Raw genomic sequence first — 23,360 nt, 5'->3', positions numbered from 1 at the left:
GTAAATTCGTAACTCATTATACTCAACAGACTTCACATGTGATTGTCAGTATCGCAATAATATACTGGCCATTCATTTTCAAATTTAAATGAGCTCCGCTCTGGGAAAACGGAGATTAATGCAACTGCGTAAAGTGTCGTCCCAGATTAGCCTGTGCAGTCCGCACAGGCTAATCAGGGACGACAAAGTCCTGTTAGGCGGAATGTGTCGTCCCTGATTATCCTCTGCGGAGTGCGGACTGCACAGGCTAATCTGGGACGACACTTATCCAGATGTAAACCCCGTTTTCCCAGAGCGAGGTTCAAATAACGATTCAACTGTTCTTATGTGTTATCTTTAACTCAACTAGCTCATAATCCAGCATTGCACTGAGGAATACCATGAAAGGTGAGGATGTACACATCTTTACTGCGTACTCCACGGCGCCAACGAGTCGCGGTGGATCGGAAACTGCACGAAATGATGTCGGTCGGCGCGCGCCGTAGACTCGTCGTCTAAATAGTAACAGAGTCAACATTTTGCAGTGACAAGATAGAACGTTTGATGTTGTCGTATGAAGGCTGATGAACATGATCCGCACGGAATGGCACAGTATATGTAAATATGTTCGCCGAATTTCACAGCATGTAAATGAAGATCGCCGGGGTCGACGTATATGTGCCGGTATTCACATGATCAATCTGTCATTAACATCGACGCTGAGGTTCCGTGCTCGTTATCTTCGTTCTCATTGAGCACATACCTTAAATAGATTTATTCCAGTACGTGTGCAACGGTATTGTCACATCTTTGAAAATTTAAAACACCAGACTTGTATAGTGTCATCAAATAGAATTACGTCGTATTCTTGAGCGTATGAAGTAGAACTGACGTCACGAACTTCTGCTTCTCATGTGATGGTGACAATGGCGTCTATGACGAGCAGCTCCTAGGGACAAATGACAACGACGATGATGATGGTGACGCATGTGAAGACGAAACGACAGACGAATCGTGACGTGAAGAAAGAACGAGCGGTGCTGAAGTATTTGACAACGGAACTACTGCCGCTGACGTAATTGACGACCGAACGACTGATGCTGACGTATGTGACGACGGAATGACTGGGTCTGGCGAATATGAAGACGGAACGACTGGGACTGACGTATGTGGCGACAGCACGACCGGGGCTGACGAATATGACGAAGGAGCGACAGACGCCAACGTATGTGACGACTTACGATTTGCGCTGACTAATGTGACGAAGAAACGACTGGCGCTGAAGCATGTAACGACGGAACAATTGAAGCTAACGTATGTGACGACGGAACGTTTGGCATTGACGCATGGACTGAAACGATAGCCCATGCTGTGAAGAAACGTATCAACATAAGTTATTTTTGAGGTTGGTTCCGACAGTAGAAACGCATTGGACGATTGTCAGTCCTTGCTGGGGAATGCAGAATAACTCTCCATGGTCTCGAAGCTCACGGTCCATCAAAAAGCACGTAGCACAAATTTGATGAACAATACGTATGTCCACTCCGGTTCGCGTCGCATATGGAGACGTCTTGGAGCCGTCGCCCTTTTGAAACCAGGTAGGATTTTTGGTCATGCTGCTAGTGCGATTCTATATGAAAACATGAATTAATTTTGGTGCAAGTTGTACCTTATTTTGCTTTTCTGCCCAATTATTCTAGTGTGCAGTTTTTCAGTTCTTCAGAAGCTTTTCTCTCTACCAATTGTAAACATGAATAATTATCCCTTATCAAATATGAAAGAAAGTCGAGCCTTTTTTAGTTATAAAGTTGTATGTATTGTCTTGTATTGCATAGGCAATTGGTCATTTGCCTGAAGAAAACGACTAGCGGACAAAGAGAATACTAGCTTAGCGAGAACGCAAATCATTACTTTGCATAATAGAATATGTAAAGTAAGAAAACATAATTAACGTATAAAGTAATGTATACGCGAATGTAACTACAACGCAATAAAATCTTTGCATAAGATAAACAAAATCTGAAACAAACCGGTCACCTTGACATACCAATGCTATAGTTGAGTCGGTTTAATAAATCGGTGAACCGTTACCCTTAGTCAGCCTTCTTTTCGTGGAACAGGGTGAATACGGGTATTCACTTCCTTGTTTCATATTCAATTCACGGAAAAGTGTATTTTCCTATTATTTTACACCCGATCTCCTACCTTAAATGTTAATGTCTTGAACGATATTACTCAACGGGCAGTCAATGCCGATTGACACTCAATTTGAGCACATCGCGGTCAGAAGAGTCCAAATGCACGTGGTGGGGTTTTCTTTTTTTTTAAATTTTTTAAATAGTTTTTTGCTCTTTTCTAGGTTTACTTTTGTTTGTATTAAAATCACAAAATAAAGATACGATTACAAACATCTCACGTAAGTATGAATATACGTATATACTTTAAGAGAACGACTAACACCTTCCAAATACATACATTGGATTTTATGTTATATTTAGTATTATTGCGCATTAGTTTACACGACAGCTAATGAATTAAAAATTTACTTTAACTATTTAATAAGTTACATCGTTGAACATTTTAAATTTTCACTTCAATATTTCTTTCACAATCAAAACCACGTACAACAATCATTTATATTCAAAACAAACACTCGGTTGAATTAAAGCGGTTAAGTCATTTTTGTGCTATTCGTGCGTCTTGAAATTAAACACTTTAAACGGACAAGTTTGAGTTTTTCAATTTTCTTTCGCACTTTATGGTTATAAGGTTCCAGCATGGCGCAGAGGATCGACGTAATCAGATCAGGTGTTCACCTAACTTTGTGACGCTCACCAGATCCAGCCTGGAAAAATGCTTAGACGTGCTTCTGAACAATTTGTCCGAGAGATTCACAGATAACGGGACTGCATCCCATTTCTCGATCTTCGATCCATCCAAGCTGTCATTTGACGACGAATTACTTACGTACGGTAACGAGGAAATCCACCAACTCGCCGAATTCTACGGTAGAGACGATTCACCTCTATCCGTTAATCCTGACAATTAACGAGCAGAGTGGTGTCTGTTCAAGTATTGTATGAACAGCAATTACCGGCGGATGAGTTTCAGTACGTGGCATGGCTGAATGTGTGCTAAACAACGACAATCTAATCGCGTCCTATCCAAATGTATGCAAACTTGTAAAATTGTGTTTGGTGCTACCCGTATCAAGTGCCGACTGCGAGCGCAGATTTTCCCGATACAATTTAATAAAAACAAAGTCCAGGAACAGACTTCACACGTCAACGGTGAACACCATTATGATGTTATAAATTCTTAACTATGCATGCAAAAGTTGGGGCAACACACAGTCAAAAGAAATAGAACGGATTCATTTAAAATTCTGCAAAAGATTGCTGACCGTTAAACAAAACACTTGTAATGCTGCAGTATATGGGGAGTTGGGTCGGCATCCTTTATTTATTAATCTTTTTATTAGAACCGTTAAATACTGGTTGAAAATTTCAAAATCTAATAATATTAATATAAAAAGTGTATATTAACAAGCCTTGCAAGATAGCCATAAGGGGCATACAAATTGGGTTTCTAATGTTGAAAGGCTGTTAAACACATATGGATTTTCATATTCTTTTGATGACGTGAATTTGGTCGATGTTAACTTATTTTACATCGATTTAAATGTAGAGTTATTGATACCTATACCCAGGACTGGCATAGGATTGTCGACAACAGCACGGTTGTGGACATGTATTGTGTATTTAAACCTGTATTTGTATATGAACATTACCTTGATAATATTCCTAAATCGCTGAGGGCATACATTACTAAATTGCGATTGTCACTTCCACTTAGAATACAGACTGGTAGATATGCTACTCAAAACACCCCAAGAAACGAACGGATTTGCCTTTTATGTAACGAATCAGATTTAGATGATGAGTTCCACTTTGTATGTAAATGTACTACATATATCACTATCAGATAGAAAAATATAAAACCATTTTACTACAATAAACCATCTGTATATAAATTCCACCAATTACTAAATGACAATAACACAAATGAGCTATTAATGTTGGCAAAATACGTTAAATATGCGTTAAAAGCAAGACATTCATTTTTGAACACTACTTTGTAGTATACATCGGGTTTTCCACCTAAACACTGTAATACTGTACGAATACTTGTTATATCTAATCGTGTTAGGCATTTAATTAAATGTTATAACTTTTCATTAAGACTTAAATCGAAGTAAAATGAAGTAATGTATAAATATAATTTTATGATATATGTATTTTTGTGTATTGTAAACCTATATCTAACCATAACAAAATGTTAAACAAAATGTTAAAAACGTGACATCATCAAGACACGTATGTATATGTTAATGATGTATTTAGACGATGAACTATGTACAAGTCTCAATAACGTGTCTTGTCTTGTCTTGTCTTGATGTTGACCGTCGACACACCGGGGTCAGCGGAAATGGATCATTTCAACTTCCGTCAAGCATTTGACAGTTGGGCTGCTGCAAAGGCACGCCGAACCGGAACGTTTTGCAAGAGCAAGTAAACTGTGTAATAATTAAGTGTTTTTGTTCATAAAGGAAAAGTAAAGTTTGAAATAAGTACAGCTTGAATTATGACTAGATTGATAATAAAGTATAAATTTATTTAATATGTTCTATCTTTCTTCTACATGGCCACTGATGCTGTAGCGGGTATCTAAAAGATTAAGTTTCACGGTTTCGCCGTGAGTCTCACGGTTTTTGGCATGCAATGACGGTCTTACGCTGACTTAGTAATTTCTCACGCGTTTCTTAGTAATTACTCACGCATTTCTTTAAAAACAAAGAAAACTGAAAAAGTAATGTTTGGATTTCATAAAATGTCGTATAATTACTACCGAGACTGGCGGGCTGTTTTAGTGGTTTCTAACCTTAAAACCACTTGTACCGGAAACTGTTGAACGGTGGTAATGTATCATTATCACTACGTCACCGGTGTCTATGTAAACAAAAAAAATTCGGCTGTAAAATGTCAGCAAGTGGCTCACTGAGGAAGAAAAAAGACTTCAAGCAAACAAAGGGCTAATTTCAAAAAAAAGTATTATATTTTTCTCAGGAAATAGCCCCCAAACGCACCACTGACGATCTAGGATCTAAAATTTTCCGGGCGGGGGTTGGGGGGCCGGACCCACCTACACATGGTCTCATTCAGGTATGTGAAATTGAATAAGTTTTTTTTCCTGAGCGCAAACCTATATATGGCTATAGTAAAACCTTGTTAACACTCTAGTTAATTGTAAATATAATTGCAAGGTGAGTCTGAAAATAGTTCATGTTTGTTTAAAAACAAGGCTTTCAGTGGGGTGGTAATTTTTTTGTATGTCGAAAGTTGTGTGGTGAAATTAAGCTTTAGCTGATTATCATTACATAATACTTCTTTTATTTTGTCATTTTTCACAAGAATCTGATAAGCCATAATGTTAAAGAAAGATAACCTGTACATACTTTCTAATAGTTAACCCCCTTGTCTAACCTGCTGACTCAGGTTCCCTAATCTATTTTAAGTTCATCTCTGGAATGTGTTAGACCCCTTGGTTTCAAAACACTTAAAGGGTAAATACTTAAAAATGCATATTTTTCTGGTAAAATGAAATTTTTGGCTAAGTTGTAATTTCTTGTGTAAATCTGTACTTATTGTTTTGACACATTTGTTATCAGTTTGTAGCACATTAATCTATAATGGGAACTTTTACTGATAAGCCATCTTTGAGAAAACCCCTACAGAGTTCCCCAGATCTAAGATATTGATCATTGATTATTGGTGTGTTTTTGATTGCTGAATGCATGTGTAGCTTGCATAGTTTAGTAGAAGTATGCTGGTTATGTTCAATTTAAATAATAGTGTTGATTGTTTTTTTTTTAATTATGTTTTTAGTCTATGAGTAGAGATTATATTTTTAACTAATCAAACTGTCTGTTAATGGACTGTTCTGAGGGAAAATAGACTTTTATGCCAGTGCTTTCAGAACTGTATAAAATAAGCTGTTTTGGCTGATACAGTCACTTCTTGATGCTTTTTGACGATGCTGCGAAGCATCGTCTAAGTTGTCATATCATGAAAAAATTCTTCACAATGGCAACCTATGTAAAAGACCGAGCCAGTCCAGTTGAGATAGCTCGATTTTTCTAATCGGTATACCTCGCTGATTATCATTGATAAAGGTATAGATAGCTCAGCTATAAATAGGACAGCATATTCTGGGAAAAGATTTAATAATAGTTTGAAAACGTTAATTTTAAATCAGTTATATTCAATCCATTATATGTTGATAGATCAACGAAACAACTATGCATTTTCTGTATTGTATTTGACATTTGTCGTGATTCAGTAAATAAATTGCGAATTAAAACGTGTATAATTAACTTTCAACGCGATCATGAGTGTACAGAAAACGAATTATTTCGAACCTGCCTTTTGTAAACGTTGTAGCGACTATGGTATATAAACAGCATAATAGCCGTAATATTCGCTCTCTCGGTCAGCAGCTGGAGCGTGCTCGTCGCGACCGAGGCCAGGAGCCGCCTGCAGAAGATTGATATCTCGCGGCTTGATCTTCTGCGGATGGCTCAGCAAATCCAGCTGAGTCCGTCACCCTCGAGCCGGACGTCTTCTTCACTGCTGAGACTGCTGTCTTCTCCAGGATGCAGCGGATCCCCCAATCCGCTGTTTATCGTCGAGAGCTCGCCTGCCCGTACCGGTCCAGAGGTCCCGTCTGTAGAGGGACGGGTACGACGGGAAAGCAAGACCACCAGTGGAAAGACATACGGGACGGACTCGGGGTTTCTTCTGCGGGAGGGAACCCATGAACATCGAAGGGGTGGCTTTGAAGAGGGACCCCGGGGCGGCGGTACCTAGTGCGCTCAACGTGCTGGGGAAACCGTCTCGGGGATTAAGACGACAGCCGTAGACAGCGAGAAGGGCCATAAAGGCAGAGCGGTGCTTGCACTCCCTTGGCGGAGGTGTACAGACAAGAATTTGTCTTTGAATTGTCAACTACCAGTGCACATTAAGGTCTCATTGGCCACCGTGCACTGGTCTATTTGGATCTAAATTATTTCTTTGGCGAATACCCGGGAAGCCGGGGTAAATTTGACCTACTTTGGCTCTAAATTAATCTTTTTCCCCTGAAAGGTCACAGGGGCAGGTCGGGCTACCATAACCTCGTGAAGAGGCCAGTAGGACCTGTAAATATACTCTGAAACAAAAAAAAGTAATACTCGCTCTTCTGCGTGCTTTATCATTTTGCATATTTAATAAACTTTTCAAACATAAATTACAGAGCCACACCAGTGCACATACTATGTTTGACAATTCATTCGTTTGTTGGATACTGTTTGCTGTTTTAAACACATTTTAGGTCATATCGCGGAGATTTAGTTAACCTTACCATGTGTTCATGGACGAACTCACGTATTCAAGTGCTCTTACGACTATGTGCTCATACCCACTTTCGATCGGGAATCATCATGAAATTATTGCCGTACTTAACGATTAAATATGCCTAAGCTTATTGAATTAGAGAAAAAGAAAAATAATCAAAAGAGAAAAAGTATATGTTCATGCACATGGGATTGTGAAATCACGTCCGTACACATAGCATCATTTACTTAGGAAAGGAAACAACGAAATATTAAGTTTGGTATGATATACATGTGAAATTAAAGAGCGTGGTGTAATTAAAGAGCATGTCAAGTTTTGAATTTATATGATGAAACGTAATGTTATAACCCACACACGTTTTACTGCAACAGACAGTTTTTTAATATAAGTAGTACAGAAAATACACGTCGAATACCTTTTTTAAGATATTTCTTGTTATATTTGATCGAGAATGTAACCCGCCTCCCAGTTTCGCTGAAATGATCAAGTTCCCCACGGGTACTACTTCCCCGTACCCCCAATTTTTTTTCGTACCCTACATTTTTCGTACCCAATTGTTTTTTACTACCCATTTTTTTTTCGTAACCAAATCTTTTTACGTACTTAATTTTTTTTGGCATAATTTTTGTACCCAAAATTTTCGTACCCATTTTTTCCCTACCCAAAATTTTCGTACCCACATACATTATTGTGGTGATGTAGATAAACTTAAATAGAAGCTTTTATATCAATCCTCTTCAAAAGCATCGTCACATCAGTATTGTCAGTACTTTGATTTGAAAAGGTAACAACTCTGAAAAACGTGGGAATTTTGAAATAATTAAACTCTTAATTATTGTAACACCAGCATCATAACATTTTGGCATTATTTTTCAAATTATTCTCATTTTCTAAATTAGAAAGACTATTTTGATTGAAATCACTTTTGTAAATTCTTATTTTTTGCATTTGAGTTACTGGAGTTTCCCGCTCTCCATAATTGTGTTCTTTAGATTAAGTTAGACTTATTTTATCAACTCAAGTTTTGAAGCAACTTCTAGACTAACAGTAACTAATATTTATATCAGTTTTTGACCGATTATGAACTTCTTTTTACATTCATTAAGGTATTTGCTTTATTTGTTCATTTTTAACGATGCTTAGATTGTTTAGACTTGGCTTGTACCTGTTCTTAATTCTCTGTCATTAGTCTTTCCTAGTTCTTAGAATAAATAGAGGATATTTGTTGGATTCGGTGGATTATCGATTTTAATTCAAGAGTGATCATATAAAATAATATTTTCACGAGTGCCGCAGAATTTTTTTTCTATGATCACGAGTGAATTAAAATCGATATTCCACCGAATCCAACATGTTTTCTTTTTCCTTTTTTGCATTTTCACAGTTAATATACGTTGTTTAAGAGTTTAACTAAATAACGCTGGGACAATGACGTAATTTCGTCTAACAATGAAGTCATTTCGAAGAAAACAGTGAAAATTATCGATAATTTTCACTGTTAATTTTCACTGTTTGAAACAGTGAAATTATCAGTTTTAATGCATTTATATTTCTCTATAATCCACCGGAAAGCATAAAATAAAAGTTAGTTATTTTCATTAAAGCTGATTTGGTTTTCACTTATAGATTTATTCTTTGAGTGTATTCAGGCGTATCTGACTGGACGCCTTTACTTAATTGAATTACAACCAGTCAGTGGTGTCATCCTGACCGGAAATAGGTTCTTTAATTAGACTCCATAAATATTTCCGTATTACATAAGTGCTCACAAAGTTACATAACTCGTAACCGTCCCGTGACCGGATCACTTGCGTAAGCGAACGAGACCCCACTACCACAGTTGTTTATACTGCACATTGTGAATACTTTTAGTCACATTTTTAGTTCAGTCTGAATGAACTTTCTGATCTTTACACAAGGCGACAATGTTTATGAGCATAATATTTTTTGCTCATGGTGAACTTTTCTGATCACCTTTTGTCAATTGTCTGTCTTCCGTTGTGCGCCATGAATATTTGCCTTGTAAATATTATAGAGGTAACATTTAGTGTTGAATCATCATGAAACTTTGTCAGAAGATTTGTTCTTATAATATCTTGGACGAGTTCAAAAATGGTACCAGTTTGTTGAAAAACATAGCCGCCAGGGGGCAATTTGTTGTTCATTCTTCATGAAACTTGGTTAGAACATTTGGGCTGCAAACAACGGGTCATTTTCTTTTTATCTCAGGTGAGCGACGTTGGGCCTTTCAGGCCCTCTTGTTTACTATCCTGGCAAGGTAACGACATTGTAGTGTTATTCGTGAGGTTTTACATTCGATGCCTCGCAGAGCTGTACACCTGCATGGGAAATACATAAGGCGCTCGCACTTGACTGCCCCTTAATAAGGGGCTAAAGGAAGACAATAGGAGTGTTAGTACACGATTTACTGAAAATGAACATAAATATGTTACACAACCGGCAAAAGGAAATGAGCTTGGATGTTCCGTTCTTAATACATATAGTCCAGAAAAAGGTACTCTTAGCGGTTACATCCCTATCGGTACATCACATGTTAAATCCTTTTGTATCGGAAAGTATAATCGGGTTATAACTTTTTCTTATGTAATTTAATTGTCATTTATCAATGGTTAACATTCAAAACTCAATATAAAAAATGTAAATAATATTTAATAACAATAAAATTGAAAATTAAAATTGAAGTAATATTAATCGCAATCTTGATACATGTCAAGCATGCAAAATTCACCGAGGTACTCCAAAAAGCACGATGAAGTATACACGTATAATGTAATTTTTTACGCGTGTAAACAATTGATTTTAACTTACACTTTCATTTGATCTCTTTATTTGTATCTTCTCGATGATCGTTTTATTCACTATTTATTAACTGGTTGACTCTATTTTGTGCGAAACTTTGTACAGTTTATTATTACATATAGATTCCCTGTTCGTTTGTATATGATAACATTTGTCACGAGCTAATGTGGCTTGTTTTAATTGTACGATTTGACATTGACGTTCCAAACTCTGTATTTAATACAAAGAGACGCATGAAGAAATTGAAATAATGTTGTTTATGACACTTTTTATACTAAGTAGTTGCTTTGTGTTTGTTTTTTAACGATCTTTACTAAAGCAACAAAGAATAATATGAGCTGTTATAGCATCATTGCATCTAAACTGTTATTTGATTCATGCTTATTATTTTATATTGAAAGCGTTATCAGCACCTCATGGTGCTTTGTTGTTTTTATTGTATGTCATTGAACATGACGAATGGGTTTTAGATGAAGCTATCTTTACCGCATATTTTGCATTTGCACATGACTTTTAGTGGTCTCCACACGTTCCCCAGACATCAACATTTCTCTTTCATATTCTTTCCACAACATTTTCATTATCAATTGTATTCCCTTGTGTGAATGTCTTATACTATTATAACAAAGGAAATACACATATTGCTAATTAATATGAAAACGATTCAAGTCTACTTAGTTGATCCGGTGATACACTTGATGTACCTGAGTTGACGTACAACTGAAGAATTATACGCGGCGGTAACAGGAATTTCAATTCAGAATTAAATTTGCATGAAAATTGCTTTATAAATCAGAAATGCAGCACCATATTTACTTTTAACTTGATATTTGGAAGATTGTCACTTTCATTTATGTAGTTGGTCCTGAGCAAATAAACCTGTATATAGTGTACCGTAGTCAGTTCTAGCTTTATCGCGCTAATCAGCTCAGAGTTTTCCCAAACAAGCAAGCAAAGATCGATCAAAATTTTCGACAATTGTCCGATGATCATCGGACTTGAAGCGATACGTAGTATATCCTTATTACAAACAATCACAATTTGGCCGAATATTATGATTTCCAGACATGCGGGCAGCGCAGTGATCTCAGTGAGAGATAGAATGTAAAGAAAGGCTTATTTAAAACAAAATACTTAATGTTTATGAAACGGAGTAAGGCAAGTTGTAAATTCGATATAAAATATTTTATATCAGGATAGGAAACAACAACACTTATATGATATAAAATGTACTCGTACAGAGAATGCAATATAGTTACTATAGTAAATGTTATATATGGCCTTTTAGTGTTCATGCTTTTGTAATGAAAATGTGCAGAACTAAAAGGATGCACACGAACTGTATTGATTTCTAGAGTTGTGCGTAAAACTGTTAAATCCACTAAGCCTTTTGTTGGAAAAAAAAAGTTTCGCAGTTTACATATTTGCAAAACGCAAGGCTATATTTGTATGATTTTAAAGAAGTCGATATAGAATAAGATGTTTGTTTACGCCATTCTATAACAATAATTATACACATGTAGTATGTTTATTTAAACTTCTTTCAGTAAAGTATTTATTTATATTGACAAATACACTGTGTATAAAACATGCATTATAATAAATGTTTGATACATGTTTAAACAAAACAATTAATTATTATAAAATTTCTCATGCAATTTTTATATTTAGATCATCGTCGTGCAATGCAGGATGACGCCGCAATAAGGTTGTACAAGGCCAAATTACAAGGCTTGGTTTTAATGCACACAAAACAGTCCAGTAGAATTGTTTAATATTAGCTCAATGATTCAATTGCATTAAATTATTACAGCAAGTGAAAATATCTTATGACGAGACAAAATAGAGATACATAGTCTTTAAAGGATTTAAACTAGAAAGATCCGCCTTAGTTGAGCTTAATGTTTAGAATGGACCACGTGTTACAATCACGTATCTCTCTTGATGGTTCAGGTGAAGATGCACTTTGTTCATGTTTGTCAACTTATTAATAACTGTATAAATCTTTTCAAAAATAAATGTCCGGTATACTCTTAAAGATATTTAAATGCGAGTTCATATGATGAATTCGTGATGCCTCGTGGAGCCCATTTTTGGGAGTTGCTTATAGGCCCATGGCGTGCAGTTCACTTTGCATCTGACAAAGCGTACATAATGGGCAGCACGTGAGGGCAATCGAGTCCATGCAAATGGAGCCCTGAAATATGGAAATGGGTTATAATAGTAGAATATTGCAAGATTAGTAGATATAAATTGTTTTTATCTTCATTATTATTAATTAATATTATTAAAAAAATAAAATAAAATAATAATAATAATAATAATAATAATAATAATAAAAATAATAATAATGATACTTCTAATAATAAAAAATATATACTAATAAATTAATAATAATAAATTAGTTATATAATAATAAAAATAATAATGATAATAATAATAATAATAATAATAATAATAATAATAATAATAATAATAATAATAATAATAATAAAAATAATAATAATAAAAGTAATAATAATAATAATAATAATAATAATAATAATAATGATAATAATAATAATAACAATAGTAGTAGTAGTAGCTACTCGTAGATAATATTTTGAACAACAAATTTACAATACAAATTACGAAGTGCCAAACATTACTTTGATTCCACCCAGAGTCCTGATTCGGGTCCTCAGGGCCAGAAGCCCCCCGGGAACAAAATAGGGCATGCACATACACTCCCCAACCTTACTGGCGACGGTGCATATCGCACATGGAAGACAGCAATATGTCAGCAGTACTGGAAGAAAAAAACAAGAATATCAGTGAAACTGATGGATGCTCCCCGATGATGCGCTTTGTCAATCTATGTGTTAATAAACACCTAAAATAATCTATTATCAGCCTCGGTGACCTTGACCCCAGTGACCTCAAACCTCATCAAAAGGTAGAGGTTTATGCAAGGTACGTACATGCCAAATATGTAAGAGATCGGTAAAATAGTGAAGGCGCTATGAGAAACGGTAGCAAAATAGTGACGGATGGAAGTCTATTATTAGCCTCGTTGACCTCTACCTTGACCTAAAACCTCATCAAAAGGTAGAGGTCCATGCAAGGTACCTACATGCCAAATATGAAAGCGATTGGTAAAGTATTGAAGGCGCTATGTGAAACGGTAGCAAAAGTGTGACAGAAGGAAGTGTATTATTAGCCTCGGTGACCTTGACCTTGACCCCAGTGACCCCAAACCTCATGAAAAGGTAGAGATCTATGCAAGGTACCTACATGCCAAATATGAAAGCGATTGGTAAAGTATTGAAGGCGCTATGAGAAACGGTAGCAAAAGTGTGACGGAAGGAAGGAAGGAAGGAAGGAAGGAAGGAAGGAAGGAAGGAAGAAAGGAAGGAAGGAAGGAAGGAAGGAAGGAAGGAAGGAAGGAAGGAAGGAAGGAAGGAAGGAAGGAAGGAAGGAAGGAAGGAAGGAAGGAAGGAAGGAAGGAAGGAAGGAAGGAAGGAAGGAAGGAAGGAAGGAAGGAAGGAAGGAAGGAAGGAAGGAATAACGGAACTACAAACTGGCAACTATATGCTCCACCAAAAATATTTTCGGGGAGCATAACAACGTTTTTTTTTTGTTTCTATTAATAGTTGCGAACCATGAAGAGTCGCGAACAACTAGTTTTATCCGTTTATTTTAAATTATAATCAAGCTAACACTGATGTATTTTTATTCAATAGTTACAATTTGAATTTGCTAGAGTATTTATTTCGTTCGAAAGAATAAAAGGGGCAAAATGAACGGTTTGTTTTTCGATTGGAATTTATCAAATATCGAAGTGAAAAACACGATGTTTTTTACCGCACAAAAAGAACTACGAACAATTTTTTTAACATTTTGTGGCCAAAGTACTCTGCCATTACACTGATCTGAACTCGATATTCGTTATTACAGTTTGTAATGTATTAAACGATTAGCGACCTACTTTGTGGGTGAATTACATGTATTTGGGAGTGAACAACGATAATATAAATAAACATATATTTTAATCATGCATAAAATACCTCAAGTGCCCTGTTCATATACAAACAACGAAATATAATTGCGCAAATAGCCCCTTAGCCATGACTCTTCAACTTGCCGGAAATTGTCATCATACCCGCAATAACACTCATCATATATACTAAGTAAGACGTATTTTAAACTTGTTGAAAACTTTAAACATCTTTCTATTTGTAGAGATGTTACGCCACTGCCTTCTCTCGATCTCTATGTGGGTTCTTAAGCCCACGCCCCATATTATGGAGGTCTGCTTACACTAAAATATAATCTGTGAAAGCAATAAATAATTAATAAAAAGAAATGAAAATAAACAAGCATAATGCCATACCTTTTTATCAAAAGTAATGTTTTAATATGATAACATTTACATTGTATTAACTTCATGTACAAAATATAGAAAACGATAAAACTCAAGAAATTGCATGTACTTAAGTTGTCAAAAAATCTGAACTGTTACTTCTGAAAACGTTTATACGCATACACACACTTTAGATAAAAACGATTGTCAATTATCAAATCCGGAGGATACGAGGACAGACATGATGAAATGTATTCAAATAATACACATTCTGAGTATATGAACATAATTATTCCATACCAACAATTTAATGACTTTTGCGAAAATAAAGGGAAATCCACATAATGGCAGAAAATGAAAAACGTACTTCCCATTAAACTCAAATGCACGTAGGTTAGTTGAGAAGCAACTCCTGTAGACACAATAAGCGAACAAGCGCAGTATTTGACGTCATTTTTTGTTTATTTCACGACGCGATATTTTGTTTTAGTTTGTTGAGTTGGGCCATGTTTTTTTATAAACTTTCATTGAAGTTATAAATATGCGAAAATGATGTGATAATAAAATACAAGGAAACTGTTGAAGGAATTCCTCTTCACGAAAACCTTCAGCATTCGCAAAGGGTCGTTTATAGGTTGTCTAAGACAACGGAATTTATCAGCATTCAATGCTCAACTATTTCTCAATATAATATTCAATTCTCTGGAATATTGTGATACGTAATTAAATATTTGCAATTTCATCAAGGTTAAAAAAAATGCGAAGTACAAGTCCGAAAGGTGACTGAAATATCCTTTGACAACAAAATCGGCGTATGCTTGACATACGACGATGACAGACCGACTGATTTGCAAGAATATTTAAGTTTTCATACATACGTGATTTGCAGTCAGAGCAGCATCCAAACAATCCGCTGTTCCAGTCCCTATGACCTTGAACCGACCCCACCATCATCCCGGCCTTGGGTTGGTTGATGACAATTGCGGTAGTCATGGTAGCAGGCTTTCTTTTAAAACACCACAATAATGATATTTTTATTATACTTATATACGATATTAACATTCATACAAAGATACTCGAAACACGAATGTTCATAAAGTTATATTTGTTATGAATGATTTAATGTGCCCTCAGCAGTTTAATTTGCGTAATATTGTTTTCATACATTGCTTTTTTCATTTCTCAAATAGGGGCCTTATATAAAATGAATGCAAGACCCTCCCTTATTTAAAACAATTGAACAGCTGTTGTAGTTTCATCACTAACTTAATAGATCAAGAATTTTCAAACATATTCCCTGATCGTGTTAATAGATTTCCAAAACTAGAAAACTTATGTATGTAATATTCGACTCGCACGTCCCGTTGAGACATTCATGTTTTCATTTTCTATCTGCATAGTAACACTTGATCAAAGTGATTTTAGACGTACGTTTGGTATGTGATTTATTCTGAGGTTCGGCTAGCCTTCAAGTGGTTTAACCCCCAAATGCTTTGAGTTGACCTATTCATTGTGTTGATCGAAGTTTTAATCGTTTAATGTTATGGTATGAACGCTAAAACAAGAACAATTATTTCTCTCCTGATATAGTTTCTGCAGAGCCATTGTTTGCTATTCTGAATGAATAGAAAACATGTTATACGATTTAAATTCTTGTTCAAGATTAAGCTAACCGTCTAAACTGGATTGTCTCATCGACCGCAATAGCGATATTTCTTATTCAAAATCACGATTGAAACGTTTTTAAACGAAATCAAGGACACAGATTTCCTTTAAGTTTCGGTCATAAGCTTTCGCGGAGATCCGTGCGCTTTGTAATTGACATCTCGCCAACTGTCAATCAGATTCTTATCTTAATATCGATCGACCAATCAGCGATCGATAAATCGTGCGCGCCGGTTGCTAATGACATGTCCGCCATTTTCTGAACAAGCCGAATGCCTAGTTTTCATTTATTCAACGAGTTGTTTTTATTTTGTTCGAAAACTAGAAAATAAAATATAAAGAAACGGTGTAAATAAGGTTTATGTACATGTAGATAGATATAGAGAAACTGATTAGTATTTTATGCAGAAAAAAACAATACAGTTCGAATCATACAAGATGAAGTTTTGTTACATGCACTACATATGTGTTAACCAATTGTAAAGATCTCTACTGTTGCATTAATGAGACATTTTAATATATAATTTTCTTCATGTTGGCATGTGAGGTCTCATGTTTAGGTCTTCATGTGTGTACATAAAACAATATATTTATTGAATATAACCTACATGCCACCATATATTTTCATGTTTTCTGTGCTACAAATATACAAATGTTCATTTTTATTTGCTAAATTATTATGACGTGTTGTTGAAAGTGCAAAATATTTTGTTGCATCTTTTGGCCAGGAAATAGTCATAATAAACTAACAATACTTAACATATTTGCATCTTTTTACTTTCTTTTCATTTAAAACACTCTAGATTGAAATGAATTAGTTTCCTGTTAGTTACATCTCTGAAAACAAAGATTTAAAGGATGTTTATTGGAGCCACTTGGTCGGTCACTCTGTGCAGGATTGATTTGTGGTAATCTACGTTCACATCTCTCAAGCGATAAAATTAGAAAATGTCATCAAAACATTTTTTGATCGTGTAATTACATTAATATTGTAGTTGTCTGCAGACTGGTTGACAGGAAATTGTGACTTGTACACTGATTAAATTACCCGTTTCAGACGATTCGGTCATAGGAATTTTACACCCTTTTATACTAAATAGCATTAGTTATTAGACACCATACAGTATTGCTGCAGCAAAATATAATTTTGCATTATTTCTCCCAGTTTTATTGTTCCTGCCAATTGACCAGTACATATGTAGTACATATGGGAGTGGTGTTAATTGTTTTTTGTAAATATACTTTCCTTGTCAGGTGCTTATAAATACTTGGATTATACAATGAGACAAGTCAATAAAAATGGCTTTGCACGTGTATCAAGTGGAATTAATTTCCTTACTTTCTTAGTGATAACTTGCCTCTAGTTTTTTTGTCAAAGATGATTGTTCAAAATTTTAAAGCATTATACTCAAGTGAAAAACTGTGTTGACAACTTATGGCATTCTTATACTCTGTTGCAAAATTTGAAGTCACATCAAAATACATGTAGTATGAAATTTTAAATTTTGGTGAATTTTATATCAACAAATTGAATTATTACTATTCAGTATAAAAATGTTATCTTAGTATGCATGCAGTTCTAAATAGAGTAAGGGTTGAATCTTAAATTGATACAAATTCACATACTTTAGGCAACCTATCTGTTTGTAAACATTTGAAATCAAACTATATAACCATTTGCTAATTTTACAACAAAAGTATACACCAATAATCGGTCAACTTAGTCTGTGATGTCTTTTCAAGCAACAACTGTTCAATTAATTTATGATCTGAGGAGCTTAAATGTCAAATTCGACCCTTTACCACAATCAGCTGCAAAGTGAAAATAGCTATGTGTAAACAGCATAAAACCAGAACAGCCTGCGAGCAACTAGCAGTCTGTTCAGGTTTAATGCTGTTTGCTGCTCATCAGTATTTAAGGGTTTGAAATGAAGCTTTAAAAACTTGAATTTAGTAAGAAAGGTATTTAATAAAATGTAGCGTTCTAAGAGACTACAACATGTCAAAATTCGTATCTAAGTGGTGAAGGGCTAAATGTAAATTCGACCCTATACCACAGTGGTTATTAAAGACGCCACATTGAAGGTGAACTCAGTGAGAACTAACAAACAACGATGTTTGTTTGCCCCCGAGCTATATCTGTCTTAATGGTACATGTACAGATAGTTGGCCATCAACTTTGTTCTATTATACATGTATGTGACAATTTTAATGCAAAATAATCAATTCATAGTCAGTTTTTGGTTTCAGTTACTGAATATAAAGTTATAATATGTGAACAATTAGAAAAAGAAATCTTCAAAGATGAACTGCTCCTTTTAATGCACAACATGTAGGTTATCATCTTTTTTTAAATCCAAAAATAAAGACTTCTGAAAAAAAATGTAACAGGTGTTAGGGTTTCAGTTATGGATTTATCATCAATTAAAATAATTATAAAGCTGTATGCAAATATGTGTATTTCTATCATAGTGGTACATGTTACTCCAGATAGACAAATTAGGGGATTTTAATATCTACAATTTCCAACGAGGAAATTTGGTCTAGACAAGTGCGAATGGAAGCTTCAATATGTAGAATTACCAAAATTACCAAAATCCCCCTTGTAGGAAATTAATTCATTTCAGAAACTGAAAATGTCATATAAGCAATATTAAGTATGAAATATCAATATGTAAACAAATAGTGAATACCGGTGTTATAAATCGCCTTTTTTATGTCAGAAACAAGCGAACACTATTTTATGTTACTATTTTAATAAAAACGTATCGATGCTACCGTTTTTTGGTCTGCACTTTTTCACATAATACCATGGGGGATTTCGGTACCCGCTCGGCGTCAGAAAGCGTGTAAAACGAAATTCCAGTTATAAATCGCTATACTTGTCAAAAACATGAGGACAACATGTTTCGTTAGTATTAAAAAAAATAATTGGTAAATACCAGTGTAGAGGTATTAATTTATTACTAATACCACCATTACACGTAGAAACAGGTTAGATTTCGGTAAGGGCGCAAGCGTTTGGGAGCGTGTTTAAAGTTTTGAAATACCCGTTATACATAGCTAATGATCTTTATAAACTTTTTTGTTTAATTTGCATAATAAATATGTGACACAAACCTCTTTTACCAGTGATAAAGGATGAGATTAAAGTCCATACAAATCATCCGGAAAATCGTGTAATCAATAGGCAATCTATAGGCAAAGAACCCACTTTGTTGTTAGCCTGTCTAGGTTTTCTAACCGCTAAGCCACGTGACTAAGTGGGCGGAGCGATCATCGTCCAGGCGAGATGCCAATTGCTGAAGTTTCTACAGCGGACGTGTTTTTTGCTTTAAATTTGTCCGTCGAAAATACGGATGTCATGTGACTTTAAAACGGAAAGCGCACAATGCAAAATAGATCGAAAAATATATATCCGTCTCAAATATGAACCTAGTAGCAATTATGCCATCTTGAGTAATACGGCTGATATAGCACAATGTGGTGTATACAGGGCACACTCGGGTTGATACAGTGAACCTGACGGAACATAGTTAAATGTAATTTGAAGCATCAAACGATTATAGTTTAAATATTTCCGAACATACACGCATCGTTGTTTTAAATTGTATTCAACTTTCAAAAACTTCATAGGTACACACTGGTTAAACACAATTACATATAAAAATAAATAAATTATATGATAATATGCCCGGAAGCACACTGAAGTACTCAACAGATTACAATATAACGTATTGCTACTTACTGATTCCCTACCAGCGTAAAAGTATTTCGATCGGATAAGGATAAAGTTCGAGTTACTCACAGTAGTCTCCCTGCTACTCTGTCAACATAAGAAATCCAGTATTTATGTCAATTTATTATACATATAATTGTTACTTTTCATGAATATTAACTGGGCTGCAACCCGGTATAACAATATGTCTTTTTAGAAACAAGGAGTAAAACTGGTTCAGACTGGACATTAGGGCGCTGACTACAAGAGTCAGCGGCACACATGGTTAATTACAGATTTTTTTTCTCATAAAGTAACATGAGTTTTATAAAAAAAACAAACTTGGACGACTTCTCAAGCGGTGTAGTATTTCTTTTAGTTACGTGAATTTTAATTAAAGTAACCTCGCAAATAAGTTCTTCGTCCGTTACCGGTTAACAATGGGGAATACAATTCATCTCCTCTTCATGCCCAATATATAAAATAAATCAAACATTACACCAATGTTTAAACTAAACTGAATGTATCTGCCGTTTAAGTTATTACAAAGATAGCGGGAGGTAAATACAAAATCTCGGTATAGCAGACAGGAATGACTTAGCGGACACAAAATTGCAGTAATAAAAATCTATTTAAAAAAACTATAAACAAGCACGAAAACAAGTTAAAAAAAATTACATTACAAAAAATCAACAAACAACAGAAAAGCAAACACACTTTTACGATGCATTTCCAGTTTCTCAATATTTTAAAATGTCGTTTTTCGTGTCATTACTACAATATCCTTGAATTATAATTGTTATGGAAACGCAGAAAATTTGTGCGTATATCTTACATATATATTTCTTAATATCGCATCTCTTTCTACTCTTTAAATTTATTTGAAAAATGAAAATTTAAAATGAAAGTTTGTGTAGCAGACATTATCAAATTGTAAAAACTTGTTATTGTAGAATTTGTAATAAAATTAAAGTTCAAGATGCTTATTGAGAAGTTTATCAGCAAGGTCACACAGCGGCAAATGAAGCCTCAGACATTGAACCATAAAGCTTTGCATGCCGACACTCATGTATAGAACTGAAACTTGAAATGGATTTAAGTCTCTTTAACGGTCAAAAATCAACGACAAGTTCGTTATATATTTCGTAAAATAAAGTTAACATATAAATAATCAGTGTTCCTCATAGAAAAAGCCAAAAATTCTACGTTAGATGTGCTCTGGTAACATAGATTTTTGTAGATACAAAATGCTCGTTTTTATTTATTTGTGACACAATTCATTCCATTTTAATTTCCCGCAAATATACCTATTCATACGACACGCGAACACTAAAATGGTACCATGTTAGTGTTCATGTGTCGTATGATTTGATATCGTTGCGGGAAATTAAATTGGAATTAAATATGCAAAAAAACTAGCATTTGTATCTTCAAACATCTATGTTACTGGACCTAATCTGGTGTTGACATTTCGGCAATTGCCATAAGGAACACTGATTTTTAATTGTTAAACTTTATTAAACGAAATATTGTACGAAATTTTCGTTGATTTTGAAAAGTATTGGGGCTTAAACACATTTAGTCATGACCAATGCCATGTTGGATTATTTTCACGTATCATTGAATATTACAACTAACAGTCGTAGCGTAGGGGACAGTATCATCGGGCTCTGCAGGTCAATACTAATTGAAAATCATTTATGTATGAAACACTTTCTAAATCGATAATTGAAGCGTTAACACCTCATATACCAACATTTCACCAATATTAATAAATTCACACAATTACGTTTTATTCGTCAATTGAGGGATTTGTTTTACGTAATCTCAAGTCAATGTTATATTCACCGTGCCATGACGAAGATTGTCCGGTGGGTCTTTTTGAGATGAACTAAGTTTATTTTGAAAGATTATTGTCATCAATTGTTTCGAAATTTCAAACCCAGATCTAATTGCATTTCCAGTCTGGTGTGCAATCGTATTTCGCATGTGCGACATTTGTGGTCGCAAACGTACCCTATGCGTATAGAACGTCATCACTGCCTTTTGTTGAAAGAAACAGATTGTCTGGCTAGTTGCATCTAAGTTGCGTCGACTCGTCATCTTTATGAGTCAAGTTGACATTTTGTTTGATATAACATTTAATCAAGTTGGTATCATGTATATTCAAATTAGCATTGGGCTGGGTCAAATTTGCATAATGCGTAGTAATGTTGGTCAAGATGGTATATTATTCAGTTACTATGACACCAAGTTGAGTCGAATTTACATTATGTTGAGTTTAGGCTACACATGATTTGAATCTATTTGACATTAAGGTGAATCTATATTAAATGAGGTTTAGTTATGTTAGCGTTCTTTTGGTTTAAACGCAAGTTGGTGGAGACAAGCTGTCAGTATGCTGTGCTAAACTGATGGATTCAGATTGGCATTGTACTTAACCACTACGCATTATGCAAATTTGACACAACACATTGCTAACTTTATAAATCCTAGAACCATCTTGACTCGACGGAATGAAAACTGGACTCAGCGAAATGCAACCTTTACGCAACCAAATATCAACTAGACTCATAAACATGCCGACATGACTCGACTAGATGTCAACTTACTAATCATATCAGTTTTTTTTAACATAAGGCAGTTGTTGCATTCCATAGGTTCCAGTGTTATTTATTTGATGCCATGACAAAGGTTATTTTCATAAATGTACGCTCATGCCGAAACAAGTTATCGAAATATTTCCCGATAACCTATTTTGCAGACACGTTGTGGAACTTGTAAATTTGCTTGTCAACAAATTGTTCAAATGTTTTCGCATATAGAATTATTGTGTGTATTTAAAAAGAGTAAAACATGTCGATGTGGTTTGTACGGAACCCGGAAAGGGCCAGGTTGATTGTCGCGTGTCGACCTTCGAGATCGACGCACGACATTCAAGCGACATTTAAGCGACGCTCGATATGACACTCGACATTTGAAGTCGACATGCGACAATCATACGACAATCAAGATTTGAATGTCGCATAACGCGCTGGGTTTTAGAAAAAAAAATATTGCAGAAAATCTTGACTGTCGACTGAATTGTCGCGCGTCGTATCGTGCGTCGCTTGAATACCGCTTGAATGTTGCTTTAATGTCGCTTGGGTGTCGTGTGTCGACCTTCGTGCGCGACACTTGACATTTGAGCGACGCACGATACGACGCGCGACATGCGATATGACACTCGACACAATATCGAGCAAATGTCGCGAAAATGTCGCATGTCGACCAAAAAATTCCTAGGTGGACACGCGACATTTCTCGACGCACGATACGACGCGCGACGCTCGATATGACACTCGACACTATATCGGGCAAATATCGCACAAGTGTCCCATGTCGA

General features: G+C 35.2%; 1 protein-coding gene across 5 annotated transcripts; it reads right to left on the bottom strand.

Annotated features, from left to right (window-relative positions):
• Positions 1-11,421: 11,421 nt before the first annotated feature.
• Positions 11,422-20,210, bottom strand: LOC127853168 (placenta-specific gene 8 protein-like). 5 transcript variants are annotated; one of them, XM_052387429.1, is made up of 4 exons: positions 20,066-20,210; positions 15,471-15,598; positions 12,899-13,038; positions 11,422-12,447 (listed from the first exon to the last, which is right to left on the bottom strand). In XM_052387429.1, exons 2-4 carry the CDS (start codon positions 15,583-15,585, stop codon positions 12,355-12,357), a joined length of 348 nt encoding a protein of 115 aa, XP_052243389.1. In that variant the 5' UTR covers positions 15,586-15,598; positions 20,066-20,210; the 3' UTR covers positions 11,422-12,354. The 5 variants fall into 5 exon arrangements, with proteins under 5 accessions (XP_052243389.1, XP_052243388.1, XP_052243386.1 ...); XM_052387428.1 differs by having other exon boundaries at positions 20,006-20,182; XM_052387426.1 differs by lacking the exon at positions 20,066-20,210 and adding an exon at positions 19,387-19,774.
• Between the last annotated feature and the right edge of the window lie 3,150 nt (positions 20,211-23,360).

The sequence above is a fragment of the Dreissena polymorpha genome, chromosome 12, assembly GCF_020536995.1.
Source record: "Dreissena polymorpha isolate Duluth1 chromosome 12, UMN_Dpol_1.0, whole genome shotgun sequence".
Lineage (NCBI taxonomy): Eukaryota > Metazoa > Mollusca > Bivalvia > Myida > Dreissenidae > Dreissena > Dreissena polymorpha.
The sequence above is the reverse complement of the archived record's forward strand: the minus strand, read 5'-3'. Positions and strand labels throughout refer to the sequence as shown.

Bases quoted from the DNA above. Each gene is read 5' to 3' on its own strand.
- LOC127853168 (XM_052387429.1), bottom strand. From the start codon at position 15,585: ATGACTACCGCAATTGTCATCAACCAACCCAAGGCCGGGATGATGGTG. The intron at 13,039-15,470 runs GTATGTATGAAA...TTTTTCTTCCAG, and splicing joins CTGCTCTGACTGCAAATCAC to TACTGCTGACATATTGCTGT. The intron at 12,448-12,898 runs GTAATGTTTGGC...TCCATATTTCAG, and splicing joins GGACTCTGGGTGGAATCAAA to GGCTCCATTTGCATGGACTC.